Here is a 19314-nt window from a genome sequence, read left to right on the forward strand (position 1 = left end):
TAGCCTGGCGCGACGTCCCCGACGTGCACTTCAGTCTCGCTGTTTGCATTGTATTCTGACGGGACAAGCTTCCAGCCCGCGCTGTTCAACAACTTCGCTCGTGCAGCTTTTCATCTCGCGGCGTCTTGGGCCTCCGAATATGTTCCTATCCCTCAACAGTCTCCCAAAGCTCGCCGCCGCCCAGATTTCTTACTTGAGAAACACAAGATCTGAATGGTTTCCCAAAGGTGTATTCTGCTAGCCGCATTTCAGCACTCGCGCGGGGTGCGCACCTTAGCTGCTGATGATTGATGAGCTGTAGTCGCCGCAGGCCACGCTTTTGCACCCACTCCGGCTTCTACCGCTATCTCACGCCCTTGCGCAGTTGTCGCTATTTAGAGCGACATTCGGCCCGCAGCACAGAGTCCACCGCGAGCACCGACTGCACAACTCGGACGACTCCTCACATTGCTGTCATGTTGACGACAAACTTCGCCGTTCGCTCGATGTGCAGCCTGAAGCACAATTTCTCCATCGCATTCATCGCCTCCGTTCCATCCGCATTATTCAGCGCCGGAGTCTTCGCAGTTCGCAATCCATAGTGTGAGGATGCTGTGAATCGCCGGATCAACAGCCAAGCGTCAAGCCTCACAGCTGTTGCCCGATTGGACCACTTCGTCGACTTGACGGCTTCACGGCTTCCGACTTCTGCTTCCGCCGCATTGCTGCATCTTCGATCAATAGTCTGATCGATGCAGATCGCAGCAGGAGGCTGCATTCCGAGCCGTTGTTGAAGTTTGCATCGACTCATACATTCTCTAAGCTCGCAGCCACCTTTCTTGAACGGCGCTCGCCACTTCCTGCTTGCATCGTCTCTTCGCTTCGTGCGACCTGCGCAACATTAGCGTTTCGGAGATTTCATTGCCAGCTTGCGTCGCTTTTGCCGAGCGCTCACAGACGTTGCGTGTAAGATCAGCCACCCCTACATGTACTGTGAACGACCACAGCGAATTGCCACAACGTACCGTTGAGTCCGTGGTCTCGTGAATGTCTCTGCTCGTGTCGAAGCAGGTCTCGACAGCAGCAGTGCTTTGAGGAATATGGCCGCACCAGATTCATGCAGAGAGATGAACCGCTCCGGTAGTGTCGAACAAATTGCGATCTTTCCAGCCCACGCCCCAAGACAAGGTTCCTCCGAGCCGTCCAGCCACTCGACAGCTTCTCCCCGTCCAGACATTAGCATCTCGATGGTCCTTGAGCCGCGAACAAGTCGACGCGCAACGTGCACCCGCTTCGACCGCTGGCACAGCCCCTTTTCACCAAGCCGATCACGGCGTTACCATATGCAGGATCGCCGCAGTCCACTGCCTTAAAAGTTGCGGTCGCTCGCCGCCAACGGCACAGTGCACTGCCTCAGTCCTGCGAGCCCACGCAATCGAGCACAAATCGCTTCTGGTACATTACGCCGCTCTGAGGCGTTCGCGTGTGCAATTGCTATGAGGTCTGCCAACGATGCTTCTGCTCCTCTTCATCAGTTCATCTTTCATTGATGGTTCAACAGACGCTCATCACGCCGGTACGTCTATGCCGTCGTTAGTCAAGCCACGTACGTGTGTGCCAACTCTATCAAGTCTCCCTGCTGCTGCTGCTCCTCGAGACCTCGATCGCCTTCTCACCCTCCGACAACGCTGGGCCAGGGCCCGCCGGGTTGGCGTTGTGGTACTGCTCGACTACATCCGCGGCAGGTCCCAGCAAATTGGCGGCCGGCTCCCAGGTCTCGTCCCACATCTTCCACACACCGTTCTCCAGGGTGTCCTCCCACCGTACCTGGTACTCCCACACAGAGCCCGCCCGGACGCGACGAGCACGGCAATCGGTGATTTGCTCGATCTGCCAAGATCTGTCGGCCTCGTCCTCCTCGACTTCCTCTTCCTCTTGCTCCAGCTCTATGTCGTCACCGAGGCCCGGCAATGCTTCGGCTTCTTCTTCCTCGACTTCCCCTTCCTCTTGCTCCAGCTCCATGTCGTCACCGAGGCTCGGCAATGCTTCGTCTTCTTCCTCAACACCTCGAAGGGGTCGTTGTCGTTGGCGTTGTTGATGTCGTCGTCGCCGAGGCCGGCAATGCTTCGTCTTCTTCTTTCTCGAAGACCTCGAAGGGGTCGTCGTTGGCGTTGTTGATGTCGTCATCACCGAGGCCCGGTAATGCTTCGTCTTCTTCCTCCTCGAGCACCTCGAAGGGGTCGTCGTCGTTGACGTTGTTGTTGTCGTCATAACCGAGGCCCAGCAATGCCTCGTCTTCTTCTTCCTCGAACACCTCGAAGGGGTCGTCGGCGTTGTTGTTGTCGTCATCATCGAGCCCAAGCATTGCTTCGTCTTCTTCTTTTTCTTCGGTGGAGTCATCGTTGTCGTCTGGTCGTTGTTGTTGTCGTCATCGTCAAAGCCGGTGAAAACACCAACACGGAACACGCCAGAGTCCTCCACAATGTCATCGAGTAGGAGCAGACGAGCCAGACCCGCGTTCTTGACGGCTTCCCGCCAGCCGTTGGCCTTGATCTCAAGCTCTGGTGGATTTCTAGACCAATTCCCAGCGAAGTGCGCCCCAATGGCATCCAGGAGGGCACCCCGCCTGCCCATGAAGTCGTCATTGGTGATCGCAACGCGGAGCGCGTCGTAATGGGCGCTCAGGGAGTTCTTATTACCGGCGGAGGCGGGGCGGGACGGTAGGAAGTGGAAGAGGAGAAGAACAAGCACGTGTCGATCGTCCGGAGCAGTGCATTTCGATGGATGGCGGAAGTGGAGATGGAAGATAAGGTAGAGGAGAACAAGAACGCGTCGATGGCATTCAGCAGCGTGTTTTTTGTGCCGATGAAGTCGCCTTGGGTGATAGAGCGACGGATTGCATCGCAATAGGCGTTCTGCGGCCCTTCGCCAGCCTCTGGTGGTGACTGCGGCTTCGGGCTGGTACGAGTTCTCGGTACTGTCTAGGCAGCCGACGCGGCTGAAGAATGCATCGACGGTCCATGGCAGCGCGCTCTTGGTGCTGGCGGACGCGATGGAGCAGAAGGATAAGAGGGAGAACGCCGTGTTGGTAGCAGAGGACGACGAGGGGTGAGACGCGTCGATGGTGTCGGATAGCTCGCCCTTGGTGCGGGCGGTGCTGGAGGAGGAGAAGAAGAAGAAAAAGAGGGAGACGAAATTGATAGGTCGAGCAGCGTCTCCTGCTTTGCCGCTCTTAGACCCCGAGTTCGGCTTGCCGGAGGCTTTCCAAATCCTGTAGGCCAGATCAGTCGAGATCTCCTCGTAAGGACTGCGCTGCGCGCTCTCTAATCAACTCCGTATACTCACAGTCGGGTCAGCCGTCGCGCTTACGCGATACAGCTTCGTGAAGGGCTCGAGGCTCGCGGAATCGGCAATTGTAAGCTGCAAAGGTGGCCAGCGAGTTCTGCCAGAGCGAATCCGAAAGCTCGACACCGGTCTCGATGTCATGATGATCTGCCCCGCTGAGAGCGGCGCATCCGAGGATAACTCGTCGTCGGCCGGTCTACTTCGCGTCGGAAAGCCTTCTGTCCATGCCATTTCCTGGATCGTCCGCAGCGTCTTCAGCTTCTTCCCCAGGAAGTGCACACTTCGTGCGATTCTCTTTGTACTTCTTTGAATTGGTTGGGCGGACCACGGCAACACAGATCATGTCGATGGTGTCCAGCAGTGCGTCTTTGCTGCCGGTCAAGTCGTCTTGCGCGGAAGACCTCGTCGATGGCGGTCGCCCGCGCGGCCTTGTCGCCAGCGAAGTCGTCCTGCTCCGGTAACCTGGAGTCGGGCATTCAAGGTGGCGGAACGAGGAAGCAGTCGAGCAAGTGAAGGGGGTCTGGGCGAAGAAGAAGGGGAAGGAGGATAAATACAAAGCAGAGAAAACAGTAGAAGGGGAGAAGCCAGAGCGGAAGGCAGAGATGGAGAAGTGAAGGAGGGAATGGGTCAAAGACGATATCAGAGAGGCAGTGAAGAAGTGGTCGTTGGTGGTGTCGAGCCGCGTCGTCTTCTTGGCGGCGCACTGGGCTTGCTGAATATTCAAGACGGCCGTCATCCATGGGTGGTTCCTACTTGTTCTGTTCCGCGCCTATTGATTGCCAACTACGATCACAAAGATCAGGGTAGCATTGCTCGCGCTGCTTGTACGTGTGGCCTTAGTGGAGTTGTACTGAGATCTTGCGTCGCTTCTTATGGCGAGATTGCTGCCGAGCAGCACAAGGGATCTCGAGAGGGAGCGGAATGTGCAGCTGGAGTGACAACGCATGCAGCGTATCTGGGCGATGATAGTTTCGGTCGTGGATCAGATGGATAAGACCGTGCGCCGTAGGGGCAGTCGAGTGGTGTGCAGGAGAGGAGAACAGAGCTTCGGCTAGTCGCAGGAAAGCACCGCAGAGTCGGTCACATCTCAATGTCGCTCACAGGTATGCATTGCTGAGCGTTGGCAGTTATCGAATCGGACTCCTGGTCGGCTGCTCAGCAGAGCGTCCGACGCTGACTGCCAACGACTTCTGCCATGTTCTTCGTGTCGCGCCCTTCATAGGCTGATGTGTGGTCACCGTTCTCGGGATGCGCTTGTATATTGAAGTGGAAAAGAACGACCAGGATGCCTGCTCTGGCAGCGCTAAAATCGCCCTAGCTGGCTGCAGCCCAAGAACAGATACAAGAGGCCACCAGAGCCCATGATGCAAAGATGGAACGAACGCGTCGATTGTTTTGGAAACTCTACGCCAAAGCTCTAACCCTAAGATGACGTTGATAGGCGGTCAAAATAGGCAGGTTGTTCCAGAAATAAATGTCGCTTTTGTCGACTTTTGAACTTTTAGGCAACGATACGCTGTAGTTCGTTTAAAGTGGGCATTTTCTGGATCAAACTGGATTGGGAGAGTCGTGCAGCCTCCGGCATCATTCTATGCCAGTATGAACATGCTATCTCAAATATTCGTTTCAGAAATCAACTTTGAAGTATTAAATGGATGGTTTGACAAACCGGTCATTTATTTCCGGAATAGCTTGATAGGCTCTCTGGCCCTGCATCATCGCCAAGCTGCCCAGGAATTCGGCGAATCCCCCATACGCACTCCCCACGCTGGGCATTTCGCGAAGGCGCATCACAGAGGGGAGGCCAGCATGCCCCGATCCAAGCAAATCCTGGCCCACGCCCTAGAAGCCACAAGTCTAGGCCCTAAGCCGTTCAAAATCCAGCAAAGCCGAAGCCAATCACAGCACGCTTCTGGTTTGATCCGGATATCGTCATCTTGATTGAGACATGCAAGCAGATTGTATCTTGGTCGCTTGATTTGTTCCGTACGATATAAATAACCGCCGAGCAAAGTCACAGTATGCCTCTTTAGTAAAGAGTAGCATGTTTCGTATAAACTATTAGAGCCTCGTTGCTGATGCACGATGGCACTTCATCGAAGTGGAGAACAATCAGTGCCTGAGGAGTAACGAAGCTTTTGCTATGGCGGCAACCGGTTTTATGAGTCGGATAGGAGCTCGTCGGTTGCGGATCAGGATCCTGCTGTTTGTTGCAGATGCTTGTGCTGCATCATGATCCGGACTATCGTCACATCATCCCATTCGACAGGCCGCCATGCCAACACCAAAGCTATCACGTCCGGCAGCATTTTCCGAGAGTCCACGAGCACGAAGTCTGAACAATCCTATCTTGATTCCACTGCCACCTGCCTATGTCGTCTATAATATCTGATTTTATAAGCACTCCCCATCGGCGTTGGTCATTGGAGATCCCGCACTGTTCTTCCGGATGTCGTCTTTGAAGATAATCATCGTTGGCGGTGGACTAGCAGGCGCTTGCCTTGCAAACGGTCTCATAAAAAATGGTGTTGATGTGACAGTCTACGAGAGAGACCCGGAGAAATCTGATCGAGGAGGATATCAGATACGACTTGGCCAGTACAGCCTTGATGCCTTCCGACTGTGCCTGGACCAGGCACGTGTCGACGCTATCGAGCAAAAATTTGGCATGTCTGCAGACACTAAATCACCCTACACTGCACCCTCAATCTACTCGACCGCCTTCAAGCCTATTCTTGATCTAGGCAAGCTGCCGACCTACAGTGCTTCGACTGCCATCGACCGTGTGGTCTTGCGCGACTTTTTGGTCGACCCTCTGAAAGATCACAAACGGATCAAGTTTGGGCACAATTTCACGCATTACAGCATCTACCGGACTCAGAAGGACGAAGAAAAAGTACGTGTATACTTTGCAGACGGCACTACCGACTCATGTGATATTTTGGTCGGCGCAGATGGAAGTGCATCAAAGGTAATTTTCGGAGCTCCAAAGACACATTTCTTTCGCTTATACGTAGGTGCACAGATAAACAAGCAAGTCGGCCTCCAGAACATAATCGATATCTCGTCCCACTGGGTCTTTGTTGCAAAGGGCCCTTTGCCTCCCGGTCGCCTCGAAAGACTGCCGAAGAGGCTTCTTTCTAGTCCGATTCTTGTGTTTCATGGAGGGGCATCTTTATACTATGCTCGTGAGTGCATTCCTTTTCTGGTGTTGAGTGAACTTGCCAAAGCTGACTTGCTAGTGTATCTCCCAGCTGAGACCAAGAAGGGTACCGAGGACAATGTCCTCTTTAACTACGATCAAACCGAAGCTTCGTTCTACTGGGGCCTAACCATACCGAAGAAGCATTCTGTCATTCAGGAGCCAGAAAAGATCGCCGACCGCCTTCAGTTCTGTCTCGACTACATGAAAGATTGGGCTCCCGAGTAGTGAGTGACCGCGATCGTGGAGTGTGTTGACCTCTTGTTGACTCACGCAAAGCCAGACGATGCTTTCCGTCGGCTCAACCGACAAAGACCGTGTTCCGGTGGCTATGATTCCTCTGCGCGCAAGCGAGAAGCCCTCGGAACACTGGCGCGAAGAACTTAGATCCCATCCAACTGGAGTCAGCGACGGAAAGGGTCATCCGCGTGTGTGGCTGATGGGAGATTCGATTCATGCGATGCAACCAAATCGGTAAGCCAGCAGTCTACGTCCTCAGTGTGGGGCCAAATTACTCACCGGCGCTTTAGCGGTATGGGTGGTAATCAGGCCATGTACGATTGTGTTGAGATGCTGCCAGAGCTGCTACGTCTTGCTGCGATCTCGCAGCCACAACAAGCCGTCTCTACCGAAGAGGTCAGTCGGAGCGTACAAATATACGAGAAGAAGATGTTGGCCCGAAGCTTCACCTGGGTGAAGAAAAGTGGTGGCACAAGCGTTCCGGTGAGTAAATACCGCAGTTCTTGAGAAACTCACGAACGACCATATGCTGATATGTTCCAGGATCAGAACTTCAACGGCTTGGCGGGGTTCGTTATATCCACTATCAACGCCCTCATTCTTCCGATAATTTTCTACGTATTTCAAGGATTCCGCAGGGCCGGAAAATGAGTGGCGTGGGAGAGACATAGAAAGCCGGAAGAAACGGTCATGTTTCCAAATCAAATACGTATGCTGGCACATTCGGAAGCAAGGACAGGCAATGTCCTTATGTACCTACATGTGGATCATAGCAGTGATAATGACAGCGTTAGGTACTGGGACAATGACTGAGACGGAACGGTTCACCACAATCAGTCTGTTAACACATGATAGGCACCGTCACTCTACCGGATTTCCATTAAACACGCCTTGTTACATCTTGAACTTCTTGATGAGGAACACTTATGCTATTGGTATGGTGAATCATCCCTACAGAGCGGCAAGCGACTACACATATGACAGTACATACTCGCATCGACGGAACTCCCGTCGGAGGTATACGTCGCTCGCTATCATGGGCTTCTTTGTCAAATGAGGCAGATCACCGAACATCTGATATCTGTACCCGGGCTGTTCCTTTTACTTTCGCACGGCGTCAGACTGAAACAGCTCATATTGCTTTCCGAGCTCGGTGTCCACTACCCTGGTCCGTCCGTCCCTCTCCATCATGAGTTTTGCAGCAGTTGTGTCTGTATAGTAGGGTTTGATAATACTAGGCAATTGTCAGTGATTACCTGCATTCGATCATTTATACTTTCCGCCATTTGCTGTACTTACGACTTGTCGTGTAGAGAGAAGAACACTTCTGGGGGGTTTCCAAGCCACTGTAGTTGATTCGTAAGAAATTGCGCTGCTGAACCCTGGAATGGCCGGCCGTTGTGATTCGCTCGTCCGCCTGCACCGAGAATAACGATGTCTGGCTTGGGCTCTATGCAGCGCATGATACCTTCGTAAGCCCCGAGATGTGTGTTGAACAGAATTGACCTCTCTTTGAAGATGAAGTTGTACATGAGCTGGCCACCATCACAGTGGACATGACATTCGTGTCACGATCTGAGACATAATCTGCAAACGACAGCAGTCCTGGATCAAGATGTTCAGTCGGAACAAATTCTTTCAATCGAAAGAAGCCGTGTTGCATAAGTCTGGTGATGTCGATCGTGCAAGCGAAATCACTATAGGAGCCGGTATACACCTTTCCGGTGTCGAAAAAGTCTGGGAGATCTTGTGGAGACGCCCCGGGCATGAGGGAATGCAATGAAGGCCAGACGTGGACAGCCATAGTGGCATATTTGTCATGCGGTCTGCGAGGCGCCAGAGGAGGTCCGGGTGCTAGCTCGATGGTCCCTGCGGCGGCTTGTACGAGTATCTCTTTACTGAAGAGTGGGACTCGCTCGCCGCCAGCGACCGGTAACAGCTGGGTCTCTGGAACACCGGCTTTGCGGAGGCAATTTATTGCCTCACAATTGGCGATGATGGTAGCTCCTGTTTTGAGTGCGATGCGGTCAGAACCAGGGAGACTAGAGACTTGATTAATTTTTCTGTGCTGATAAGACTTTCGGCTTCGATGCCTTACTGGTCGAAATGAGCATGCGAGATGACGATGTAATCGACCTCTGTTAAGGACTCGAGTTCCAAATATCGGTGGAACAAGGCTGGTTTGGCAAACCATGTGTCGTGTAGAATAGTAAGTCCGGCGATACGCAGTCTAAACGTCGTTGTGCCTGTTACCTTCGTCAACACTGGCTTGTAGATGACTTGTTTGCGACAATGAATTGGAGATGGGTGGGTGCGCGGAGCGAAGGCCTGGCTGCTTGCGTTCTTCCATTGGTATGACTCTTTTTCACACAGAGCATCGAAAGCACGGGAGAGTACCCACCAAAGAACTCGAGCGTGGTAGAGGAAGCCATCTGTTGTTTTGGTCGCGACAGCAAAAGAAACGATGGCGTCCGATAATTGCTGACAATGAGTATTGGCCTTGCGAACGCCAGGCAAACCGGAGTGGCTGCATCGACCACAACGAAGAGTTCTGCCGGGTGGCTGACCGTAGCAATGCATTGGTGATAGATCGATGTGGATGGATGGTCGGTGCACCTGTATCCGGTGCCTGGTAAAAATGAAGTCGGCTGTGGGGTGATCCGAAATGCGGGTAGCGGGTTTGGACGGATCAAGCAACTGGCTGGGTCTTGCGCATTGAGCCATGCCGGTGGGTGACATTCAGAAAGCGTTTGGGAGGACCACGACTGTTGACAACGTTAGGCATCTATCTTATATCAGGGAAGATTCATCGAAGGATATGCCGATGTGCGCAGCTTCAAAGGTTGTCAGAGGTTTTCTGCAAAGCTTGTACCTTTACAAAAGTGGCAGCAACACTCCACTCTTCGAGGCACAGATCTTAGGCGCAGTTCTCGTGCTAAGAAACAGCTTTATCGAATATTAGTGCACCATTACCCAAGTAATACGCCAATGCCGATACCCTTCACGCGAAAGGCTGTTTCGGGTACCCAGCTTCAATTCTCGGACCACAAAACTGTCCTGCTTGAGCTCAGACTTCTCCGAGCCGATGTTGTCCTATGACTGCCTGCCCCTTTAGGCACCATTGGATCAGGCCGTCGGATTGATTAGACGTGGGAAGAACACACTGAGGCAAGCTTGTCTGAGAGTCGTGATGACCAAGGAGTCGCTTGCGGATCGCAACCCATGCATGCGCGTTCCTGGTCGAGCTCGACCCCTACTGCAGCCTGTCAGATGTATCTAAATCCGAGAAAAGCGTGCATCAAAATAACAACAAAGAAATGCGACCTTCACAGACCAGTCTAATGCGTCAACTGCATTCACTGGCAGCAGTTGCGCTGGTATACAATGTCTGAGACATCGACATGCAGCCTTCGAAAATCGTCCGAATGACGATGCTGAAGTCCAGATCAGTGCCACCAGGAATTGGCCTGTTTTCTCACGTGTTACATTCCTCATGCAAAATGCGTGCATTACGCGAAGTGGAACATTGAACTGGAGTGAGACGAACGTGAGCAAACCATAGATGAACCCGCAACAGCGCCAAAACTGTGCGTTCTCGAACCACATGGAAACGAGTTATCGGTCATGCGAATTGTTGGCAAGAATGGCTCTCAAAGACATCAAAGTACCGGGGGTGGCGCACAGACTGTTTCGAGAATACCATGTGTTGTACTCGGGCTGATGGATTGCCGGCTAGAGGAGAAAAAGGTATTCGTGAATGAAATATCGAGACCCTGAAAGTAAGATCCCAGGGCTTCGCCGCCGTAAGCTGCATCTGTCGTCACGTCACATGATCCGAGACTCCATGCGGGGAGAAGTCATCTCGGCAAGCCCAGCTGAAAATGCGGGTTTGCGCGGGGAATCTTTGCCGTCCCGTTTCGCCTTCCTTCGTGGTAATCTCGCAATCGTGCTGCCGCAGGTAGTTTTTCTTGCTTCATTAACCCCAATGCCGACGAAGAGGGTAAGAAGCTGTGATAGAAGGAGATCCGCGAGAGCTTGCGTGACTTGTAAGCATCGTAAAAAGCGATGTGATGGTCTACAGCCGTGCAGGCCGTGCACCAAGAAGGGGGCTGCTAACGACTGCTTCTTCCTGCCAAATCACAACGAAGATAGAGTCGACCTGCAGACACCGACTCAGAGCGCGAGAGATTGTCAAGGTGTGGTGATCGATGCTGATGCTCAGGAAGCACGGGACCGGCCATCGACGGCGCCGCAAACCCAGATATCGCCTATCCAACCGTCGTCATGCAAGACACCTATCGCGCTGGCTGAGAGTCCATCTTCCAGCGATCTCTTCTTTGCAGCAATTCCGCGTCCACCGAGCACCGTGCAAAATGGTCGTATAACCTCGACGTTCTTCTGGGACACATCTCATCTATCATTTCTCCAGCATATCCGCCATTTTGTCCGTCTTGCAAACGGTAGCTGCGCATTCGTCGAGCATGCCTTGTCGCACAAGGCGCAAGATCCTGTTAACCCATCTTTGCACTGGCTTTATGCAACAGTGTGTCCTAAGAAGCCGTCGCTCAAAGAAGCCACGATGTATATTCGCCACTTCATATGGACTACCAACTGTGTATTGGACCTCTTTGACGAAATCAGCCTTTTGCGGATGCTGCCAGCATGGATCCAAATGAGTGGAGACGACGATTTGGAATCAACCGCCTTGATCTACCTGGTGCTTGCAATAGGCATAGATGCTGCTACTGAAGGCGACGAGAACGTTGCCCACGACTACTACCAGTATGGTAGACACTTGACGGCGAATCGACTTCTCGCTATGGGCCCATCTATCTATACTACTCAGTGTGATGTCCTGATAACTTGGTACCTGCTTGGGAACTCGCAGAGTAATGCTGCGTACATGCATATCGGTACAGCGATACGGGCTGCTTACACTCTCGACCTCCACAAAAAGCCTGTAGCCGGAAGTTGGAAGTCGGACGAGAGTCATGCCCGCGAACGACTATGGAAGAGTATTCGTGTCCTTGACGGATTTCTCAGCCAAGCGCTTGGGAGGCCAACAATGAATCAGGCTGATGGAAACGATGATCGGCTTCATGGCCATTACTCTGCAGTCAGCGACCTGTGTACAATTTTTGAAACTGTACGAGATCTCGTGTACGCCAAACGGGTAGTTTCGTTCGAGGTCGTACAGCAGATTGGGACCAAACATCGCCGATGGTCGAACCTATTCCGGAATGGGCTGGAAGCTGATTGCATCAGTTCAGCCGATACTGTCACAATCAATGGCAGGCCTCATCCCAACCTAGGCTTGTACTATCTCAAAGAGGCGTACTTCTGGACCGTGTCCCAACTCACGCTACCATTCCTGATCGACCTTGTCTCCGAGCGAATCCTCGAGCAGCAATATGTCAACTCACGACACCCGAAATTCGAGCATGAAGGCGATCGACGCCACCTAGCGGTGCATGCATGCATTGATGCCGCCGTGAACACTTTGGACATGATTCAACAGTTAATGTCTCATCAAGGGGCGCTACCGAGACGGATGCCTATAGTTGTCAACTCGGTCTTCTTTTCTGCACTGACTATTGGCTTTGCGGTCTTCGGGGATCTAGACTACGAGTGGCCGTTGATGAGATATCTCGGCTTAGCAAGAACGATCTTACTGCAGCTTGCCATTCATGACTCTGTGGCCCAGGAACAGGTAGAGGTTGTCACAGCTTTGCAAAAAGCTTGCGATAACTTCTTGTGCCGAAGATCTCATCGTGGGTTGGAGTCGTGCACTTCAAAGTCCAGCAACATCTTCGGTAACATACGGGAGCGCTGGCAAATGGCCGACTGCTCACCTATGACAAACTCGACCATCCGAGACCACACTGGCCCCATGCTTTCCTCGGACTATGTGAGCCACGACCCCACAAAAGTCCTTTGCCATCCTTCGAAAGTTGGACTTCTGGACTCGGGCGGAGGAATCGTCAATCTTTGGGGACTCTCGCACACTGGCGACGCTGAAGAAGAAGTAGTGTTTCCACCTTTTGGCGGTCAGGATTGGACTAATATGGAGAGCTTGGATATAATTAGTTAATCGACAAGCTGGGGTTCGGCGTCTCTGGTGTACAATACTGGAAGGCAGTGAGAAAGTCTTGAGTCTACATATCGTTTCGTGATCAGCAAACTTCTTCACGCGTTTGCGCTCCTCCAGAACATTCTACCCTCTCATGGAATCCGAAAGCGGTACACACAGAACAGACTTGTGTTCACCTCCCGTATGAAGTACATGACGGCCAACGTTGAAGTTTTTCAGTCTCTTCTCTTGACCATCAAACTCAGGCTGCACAGTCGGCACGCCCTTGACCTCGAGCCGCATAGACTCTCCAGCGTCAAAGATAATCCCGCCGGCCCACAACGTTATATCAAGTTCTACAATTTGGTTTCTCTGCAACTTCTCTTCCTTATCGTGAGGATGGTAGACATACGCCGTGGACATGAGTTTGCGATGTTCCTCTGTCAACCCAGGCTCCATAGTAGTTGCTCGATGTGATGCGCGAAGTCGGCCATTTGCTGCAATTCTGATTAGCTATGTCTCGGAAAAGGGTGTTTGCTCGAAAGTAGGATTGTAAGCTTGGAGAGAGCAGCTTCTTTGTCAACCCAAGACAGATGCTCGGGCAGTCTTCAAAGCATCGCCCGTTTCTGGGTGCACGGTTCATCACGGGAGAGCGACTTACGGCCCATATATCGGTAAAAGATGTAGTACGGTTGTTCCTTAGCAGTCATACCAGTCGGCCAGTCCTTTTCTGGGATATTCAAATGTTGCAGCACTCGACCTTCTGCGTCGAGCTTCCTAATGATAACATAAACATCCATGTCGTCGTGATCTGGAGTGGACATGAAAAGCTTCACTTTGGAGAAGCCACAAAGTTCCGTATACTTGTCGAATGTGTAAGTGAAAAACGACCCGGCTTCTTCGCTGTTCTGCTGAGCGTCATAGTCCACCACACTCTCCCCTTCACTTGGTGCTCGGGATAGGCTTCCTGTCGATGCATCGAGATAGAATTTCTCGAACTTGTATTCCGGTGGCGGATATGACACCACAGGTCTGTTGATAACGGAAGGCCGGTTGAAGCCGAGAAGAGATAGACGGATCTGGGGGGTTTCCGTCCATCCATTATCATCGCCTTTCAAATAACAGTCAAAGAATCGCTGCAGGTCATCCGTGTTCTCTGGCTGGTAGAGATCATGCCATTCCTGAGTACTGTGGTAACGTAACCTGCAGTAGAGTGAGATATATGACTCGGGTTGAAGAGGCGCCTTACCACTTCTCTTTTGATGATGAGAGCAAGAATCCACGTAGCGACCCCTCTGTGTGCAATCCTGTGGAGTAGCTGGCACATGCATACATGGGAACATTAATCTTCTGAAGCTTTGGCTTCTTGTCCTCCCAGTACTCATTCCAGAGTGGATACTTGTCGACCATCGATTCAACATGCTCACGACGACCTTTCCCTGATGACGATCCGCGTCAGATAACCCAAAAAAACGTTATTGAGCTCATGCATACCTGCAAACATGTCGAGCAGCAGACCCCAGAAAGAATAGTCCGGAATGCCTCCTCGAACGATCGACTCCCTGTAATAGTCGCCAAGGCCTTCCCAGGCGCCATCGCCTTCAGATGAGGGGGCTGCTCAGCGGCAATAAACCTAGCCACAGCTGATTAATCTCATGCACTCCAGCCGAGTATTTTGAGCTCACCATTGTGTGGTACCAAGCCAAGAATTGCCCGTCATGCCCACCGAACCATTGCACCAGGGTTGGGTACCGATCCACTCTATGGAGTCGTGGCCATCCCGCCCTTCCTAAGAGCACCAGATGTTAAGGTCGCGAAGACAGATCGCGGAACGCTGTAACAGACTGACCTGTGTCCCATAAACGTAGGCATCGCCTTCGGAGAAATATGCACCCCGAGCATCTATATTGACTGTCGCGTAGCCTCTTCTGACCCACTCCGCAGGATCATGTGCCTCCCATTTCTCGAGGCCACTCGTGGTATCTAGCGGCACACCGACGCGATAAGGGAACATACTCAGGGTTTGCTGGCCTTCAGAAATCTGTCAGTGGCTTATTGAAAATACAAATGTAATGGCTTTGAGTCACCAGTGCCTGTCTTTCCATATGGACTCCATGGCATCAACGCCGGTACAGGATACTTGTCTGAATCCACCGGCCGAAACACATCAGCATACAACGTAACCCCATCCCTCATCTTGATAGGAACGTCTTTCTCCCATAGCAGGTCAACAGGTATTGGTCGAGTGCCGGGCTCCTTTTGCCAACCGCGTCGCAGGACTTTCTTCTCTTGACCGAAGGGTACCCACATGTTTTGCATGGTATGACATGCATCAACGAACTCGATCTCGATGTCGCCATATTTGGTCGCCATGATGATCGAGCTCACAGTTGATTGTGGACCGTAGAGCGCACTCACGCGTGCCTCGACGTTTGTCTACGACGATTTGGCTGGGAGAAAGAAGCACGGGTACAATGCAGGCGTGCTACGATAACTTTGATGGTCGAGAACAGTCATCGAGGCTCTATCTGGGCCGAAGGGGGCCGGAAAAGAGGAGACCGACACTGCATACAAGCGGGATAAACGTATCGCGCGCAACTAGACCGCTAGCCGCATCGGCTAGGGGGCGCGGGTATCGGCCAACGCGGACGAAACTGAAAGGAATGGAGCGTTTCATGAATCGCTTTGGTAGAGCGACTTTCGCGCCAGCAAGAGATTTGGCTCAGTATTGTACCGACGACAAAATTCGGCCTCATCACATTAAAATTCTTAAGAGAACAGGAAATCATTGTAAAGCATCGACATCCTTAATTTGGCTATGGAGAAATTCAACGTGATCATAGCCGGCGGAGGCTTGGCTGGGCCGCTTCTGGCGAATGGTCTGCTAGAGGCTGGCGTTCAAGTTGATGTGTACGAGAAGTTGAAAGCAAACGCCAAAAGAGATGGCTACTCAATACGTGTCGCTCAACCTTGTCTGACGGCCTTCCGGAAATTTCTCAGCGAAGACCAATGCGCAACGATTGTGTCGAAATTGGGCAGTTTTGAAGGTGGAAAAGAGACGACCCCAATTTGGTACGATCATAACATGAAGCCCCTTATCGACATGCAACGAGTTACCGCACAATATGATGGATCTGCACCAATGGACCGAGTAGTTCTACGCGACATTTTGATGGAGAGACCTCTCAGCGAAGGCATTGTCCACTTCGACAAAAGCTTTTCGAGGTATGAGATTATCTCGAAGGACAGCCGCGAGAGTGTCCGAGTCTTTTTTGAAGATGGCACCTCTGCAGACTGTGATGTTCTCATTGCCGCAGACGGAAGCCATTCCAAAGTGAGTTGGTGGATCTCGGAAGATGGAATGCTGATAGCTAGTCAGGTCAACCAGCAAATAGGCCTGGATAACATTGTTCAAGTTCCTGTGATCAATTTCATAACGAAGGTCAAGCTGTCCAGAGCCAAATACGATCTACTTCCTGCAGCCGCCCGGAGAAGACCAATTATATGCTTCTCACATAAGATGACGTACTTCTGCGTTGGTAAGTCGGGTAGTAGATAACCGAGGAAAGTGTCCAGTGTGCTAAAGAGAGTCAACAGCTTACACACCGAAGTCGAAGTCCGGTACTGATGCAAGTTCGGGGAAATCAACGAACACTAAGATTGACATCGATGAAACAGCGGCTACCTTCACATTCTCCCTGCTGATGCTGAAGAGTGAGTGTCCTGAGGACATAAAGGAGTGGACTCTGGAGAAGAAATGGAGTTTCCTGTCCGAAGCGATAAGTACTTGGGATAATACTTTGTAAGTTGATACCTACCCGGCGATGCCACGGAGACTCCCCTTGAAGTGGTCAAAGAGCTTGCCTAAGATTCCACAGCCTTCAGGTCATAGATGTGCTCAAGGATGTCGAACTGTATATCTTCGAGCCTCGAGCCTCCAAACGACCGGCCATGGACTGGAGATCCTCTGCCAAATCAGCGTCGGTGCCCACTGCAGGCCATCCCCGGGTGTGGTTATTGGGGGATGCTATGCATGTGATGCTGCCAAACAGAGGCATGGGTGGCAACCAGGCTATGCTCGACACAACATTCATCGCACCGCTTCTCAAGCGGCTCAACAAGTCAGCTGAGGCTCGAGGACACGTCTCAACCGCCGAAGTAGCCGCAGCATGTCAAGAGTACGAGAGAGAGATGATTCCCAGAGCTTTCGAGTGGGTAGAACTTAGCGGTGGGACGAAAGCGGTGGTAAGTACGCTGACCCTGAGCATCGGGACCAGAATTAACGTTTCCAAGCCTTTCGACACGAATACCTACATCGGCCAGCTTACATGCTTGATGTTTCGTCTATCGCTCGATGTAAGGGATAGGTGGAACGCAGTCTGCCGGGCGATAGGAATGCAGTAAGCACAACCGTTGCTTTCCTCTTTCCTTCAACACATAAGTCTAGCGGTTGTGAGCGAGTCGATCGTAGCGTCTCGAACTAGAAGGCAAGAGCACGGTTCAAGCAGCACACAGACCGTGCTTGGCTGCAATCCATCGCATCACTCATTCTCCCGTAGTCGGATGGCTAGGTCGTCCATCATAACCCAGGTAACATACTCTTTTCCCTGAATGGGCCTGAGGGGCTCGTACTTCACCGGAGAGAATCTGCGCACAAACTGCGCGATACAGACTCGTTGTTCGGCCATAGATAGACTAAGACCATCATTAGCTTCGTACGGACATGCAGAGTTTGTGCGCCCTACGTCTGACCTATGCACACACGAGATCCCCTGGAGAATGGGTATAGATAAGACTCCAAGTTCTTTGCGTCGTCTCCCAGCCACCTTTCAGGTCGATATTGTTTCGGTTCGGGAAAGGTATTCTCATCATATAGCAGGTAGCTTATGGGGATCGAAACAACGGACTACCGGAGTGTCAGCTGCATACTCGGCGGAGGATATGCTTGGGTCGGACTTACGCCAGGCGGGACGAAATAGCCGTTGGTTCTCAAGCCATCCGATGGAACTACCCTTGGCAGACGTCCTCGCGGCGCGCAGGTAACTCGAAGACCCTCTTTGATGCAGGCCTCGAGGAAAGGAAGGGCCTCCAGCTGCTTCAGAGTAGGTCTAGAGGTCGTCTCCGGCATGACTGTCTCCAACTCTCGCTGGAGACGGGTATAGGAGTCCTTGTCATGTAGAAGATGCCATAAACTGAAAGCAATCGTACTTGCGGTTGTATCAGTTCCTTTACAACGGTCAAAATTCTCTATAAGCCGTGCTGCGACACAAAAGATTGACCCACCTGCAAAAAATAGTGTACTACTCTCTGCGACGAGTTCGTCGTCTGTGAGCTTCTGATCCTTGGCAACGAGAAGTTGTTCCATTTCTTTGAAAAGACCCGGCCTATCTGGTAATTTGGCTTCGCGTGATGCTTGAAGCTTTTCCATGCCGTACTATTCAGGGTTGTAAGCACAAATTGCGACCGCCGAAACGAGTAGCTTTAGGACGTACGCGTGTCAGGAACAAGACATCGTCCGGTACCATCTTCGGGAACAGTCGGGCCAGCTGTCGCGTAAGGGTTCGCAAGAATGGGAAATGCTGAAACTGTGCGTTCGGAATCAGCACTTCATCGTTACGAAGTGTTCGTCACTCACCACGAGTAGATCGTGAGGAGAAGCGTCCAAGGCGCTGAATATTTTTCCCGCAGAGTTGTCATCGACGTGTGTAGGGTTTGCGGAATCGAATCCGAAGGCGAAAGCCGAAATAGAATCCAGCGCGAACTTCCGAATGATAGGAAACAGGGGTACCTGCTTCTCGAGCCGAATTAACCGTGATGCTGCCTCTAGGGCTGGCTCAATAGAGGCATAGATGATATCCTGGTGAGTCAACAAAGATGCAGAAGAGAATGACGGCGACATGAGTCTCTTTCTGCGAGAATGATCTTCTGGGTCTTGGATGTTGAACAAGTTTCCGTGTGTCCCCTTGAATGAGTTGTAGAAGTTCTCCTCCTTGTAGAACTTGGTACCTTGTCGATGTATGGTCACAAAAGCTTCTCGATCATTGATCACCACCTCGTTAGGCTTGACCCTTATCAATGGTCCTGTACATTTTCAGCACGATTTAATATCAACAACTCGGCACTCCTACCGTATTTCTTGTGCAGTTGTGCTAAGTTATTTGCCGCGTCACCCTCGATCTCCTTGCCAAACAACCAAAAAGTTGATATCTTGGCCAAGAAGGGTCCTGGAACTTTCGCTAGTGGATGTAAGAAGACGTTGTAGAAGCACGTCAAAGAGAAGTAGAGTAGTAAGGCGAGACCAAACAAAATGCACTGGTAGGCCCATGTGAGCATTGCGCCGGAGTCGTACAGTACCGTCGCCATAGCTTGAACACTGTAAGCATTGGTGCCTCTAAATTTGAAGCGCATCTAGAGTATTGTAGTCAGGGCATTCGGAAGCTGTCATGAGCGGGGTAGACACCTGGACTACGGGTTAGTA

General features: G+C 51.9%; 6 protein-coding genes across 6 annotated transcripts; 3 read left to right on the plus strand and 3 right to left on the minus strand.

Moving 5' to 3' along the window:
- Positions 1 to 442: 442 nt before the first annotated feature.
- Positions 443 to 3465, minus strand: AB675_43 (uncharacterized protein; the record flags this gene model as incomplete). Its single annotated transcript, XM_018144536.1, has 4 exons — positions 443 to 870; positions 1656 to 2045; positions 2433 to 3291; positions 3349 to 3465. The coding sequence occupies 4 exons, from the start codon at positions 3463 to 3465 to the stop codon at positions 443 to 445; spliced, it is 1794 nt and encodes a 597-aa protein (XP_017994646.1).
- Positions 3466 to 5773: 2308 nt separating this feature from the next.
- On the plus strand, positions 5774 to 7417 carry AB675_44 (uncharacterized protein; the record flags this gene model as incomplete). The annotated part of the gene is made up of 6 exons (XM_018144641.1): positions 5774 to 6295; positions 6350 to 6512; positions 6567 to 6753; positions 6806 to 7000; positions 7057 to 7249; positions 7310 to 7417. 6 exons carry the CDS (start codon positions 5774 to 5776, stop codon positions 7415 to 7417), a joined length of 1368 nt encoding a protein of 455 aa, XP_017994645.1.
- A 450-nt stretch (positions 7418 to 7867) lies between these two features.
- Positions 7868 to 8298, minus strand: AB675_45 (uncharacterized protein; the record flags this gene model as incomplete). The annotated part of the gene is made up of 2 exons (XM_018144750.1): positions 7868 to 8000; positions 8066 to 8298. 2 exons carry the CDS (start codon positions 8296 to 8298, stop codon positions 7868 to 7870), a joined length of 366 nt encoding a protein of 121 aa, XP_017994640.1.
- Positions 8299 to 11345: 3047 nt separating this feature from the next.
- AB675_46 (uncharacterized protein) lies at positions 11346 to 12857 on the plus strand (the record flags this gene model as incomplete). The annotated part of the gene is made up of 1 exon (XM_018144858.1): positions 11346 to 12857. The coding sequence occupies one exon, from the start codon at positions 11346 to 11348 to the stop codon at positions 12855 to 12857; it is 1512 nt and encodes a 503-aa protein (XP_017994651.1).
- Positions 12858 to 15654: 2797 nt separating this feature from the next.
- Positions 15655 to 17240, plus strand: AB675_48 (uncharacterized protein; the record flags this gene model as incomplete). The annotated part of the gene is made up of 5 exons (XM_018145069.1): positions 15655 to 16170; positions 16216 to 16375; positions 16434 to 16638; positions 16715 to 17081; positions 17130 to 17240. The coding sequence occupies 5 exons, from the start codon at positions 15655 to 15657 to the stop codon at positions 17238 to 17240; spliced, it is 1359 nt and encodes a 452-aa protein (XP_017994628.1).
- Positions 17241 to 17377: 137 nt separating this feature from the next.
- Positions 17378 to 19199, minus strand: AB675_49 (Pisatin demethylase; the record flags this gene model as incomplete). The annotated part of the gene is made up of 7 exons (XM_018145177.1): positions 17378 to 17531; positions 17582 to 17742; positions 17797 to 18062; positions 18120 to 18270; positions 18329 to 18421; positions 18472 to 18917; positions 18965 to 19199. 7 exons carry the CDS (start codon positions 19197 to 19199, stop codon positions 17378 to 17380), a joined length of 1506 nt encoding a protein of 501 aa, XP_017994639.1.
- Positions 19200 to 19314: the final 115 nt, after the last annotated feature.

The sequence above is a fragment of the Cyphellophora attinorum genome (genome assembly GCF_001299255.1).
Source record: "Cyphellophora attinorum strain CBS 131958 chromosome Unknown Contig53, whole genome shotgun sequence".
Lineage (NCBI taxonomy): Eukaryota > Fungi > Ascomycota > Eurotiomycetes > Chaetothyriales > Cyphellophoraceae > Cyphellophora > Cyphellophora attinorum.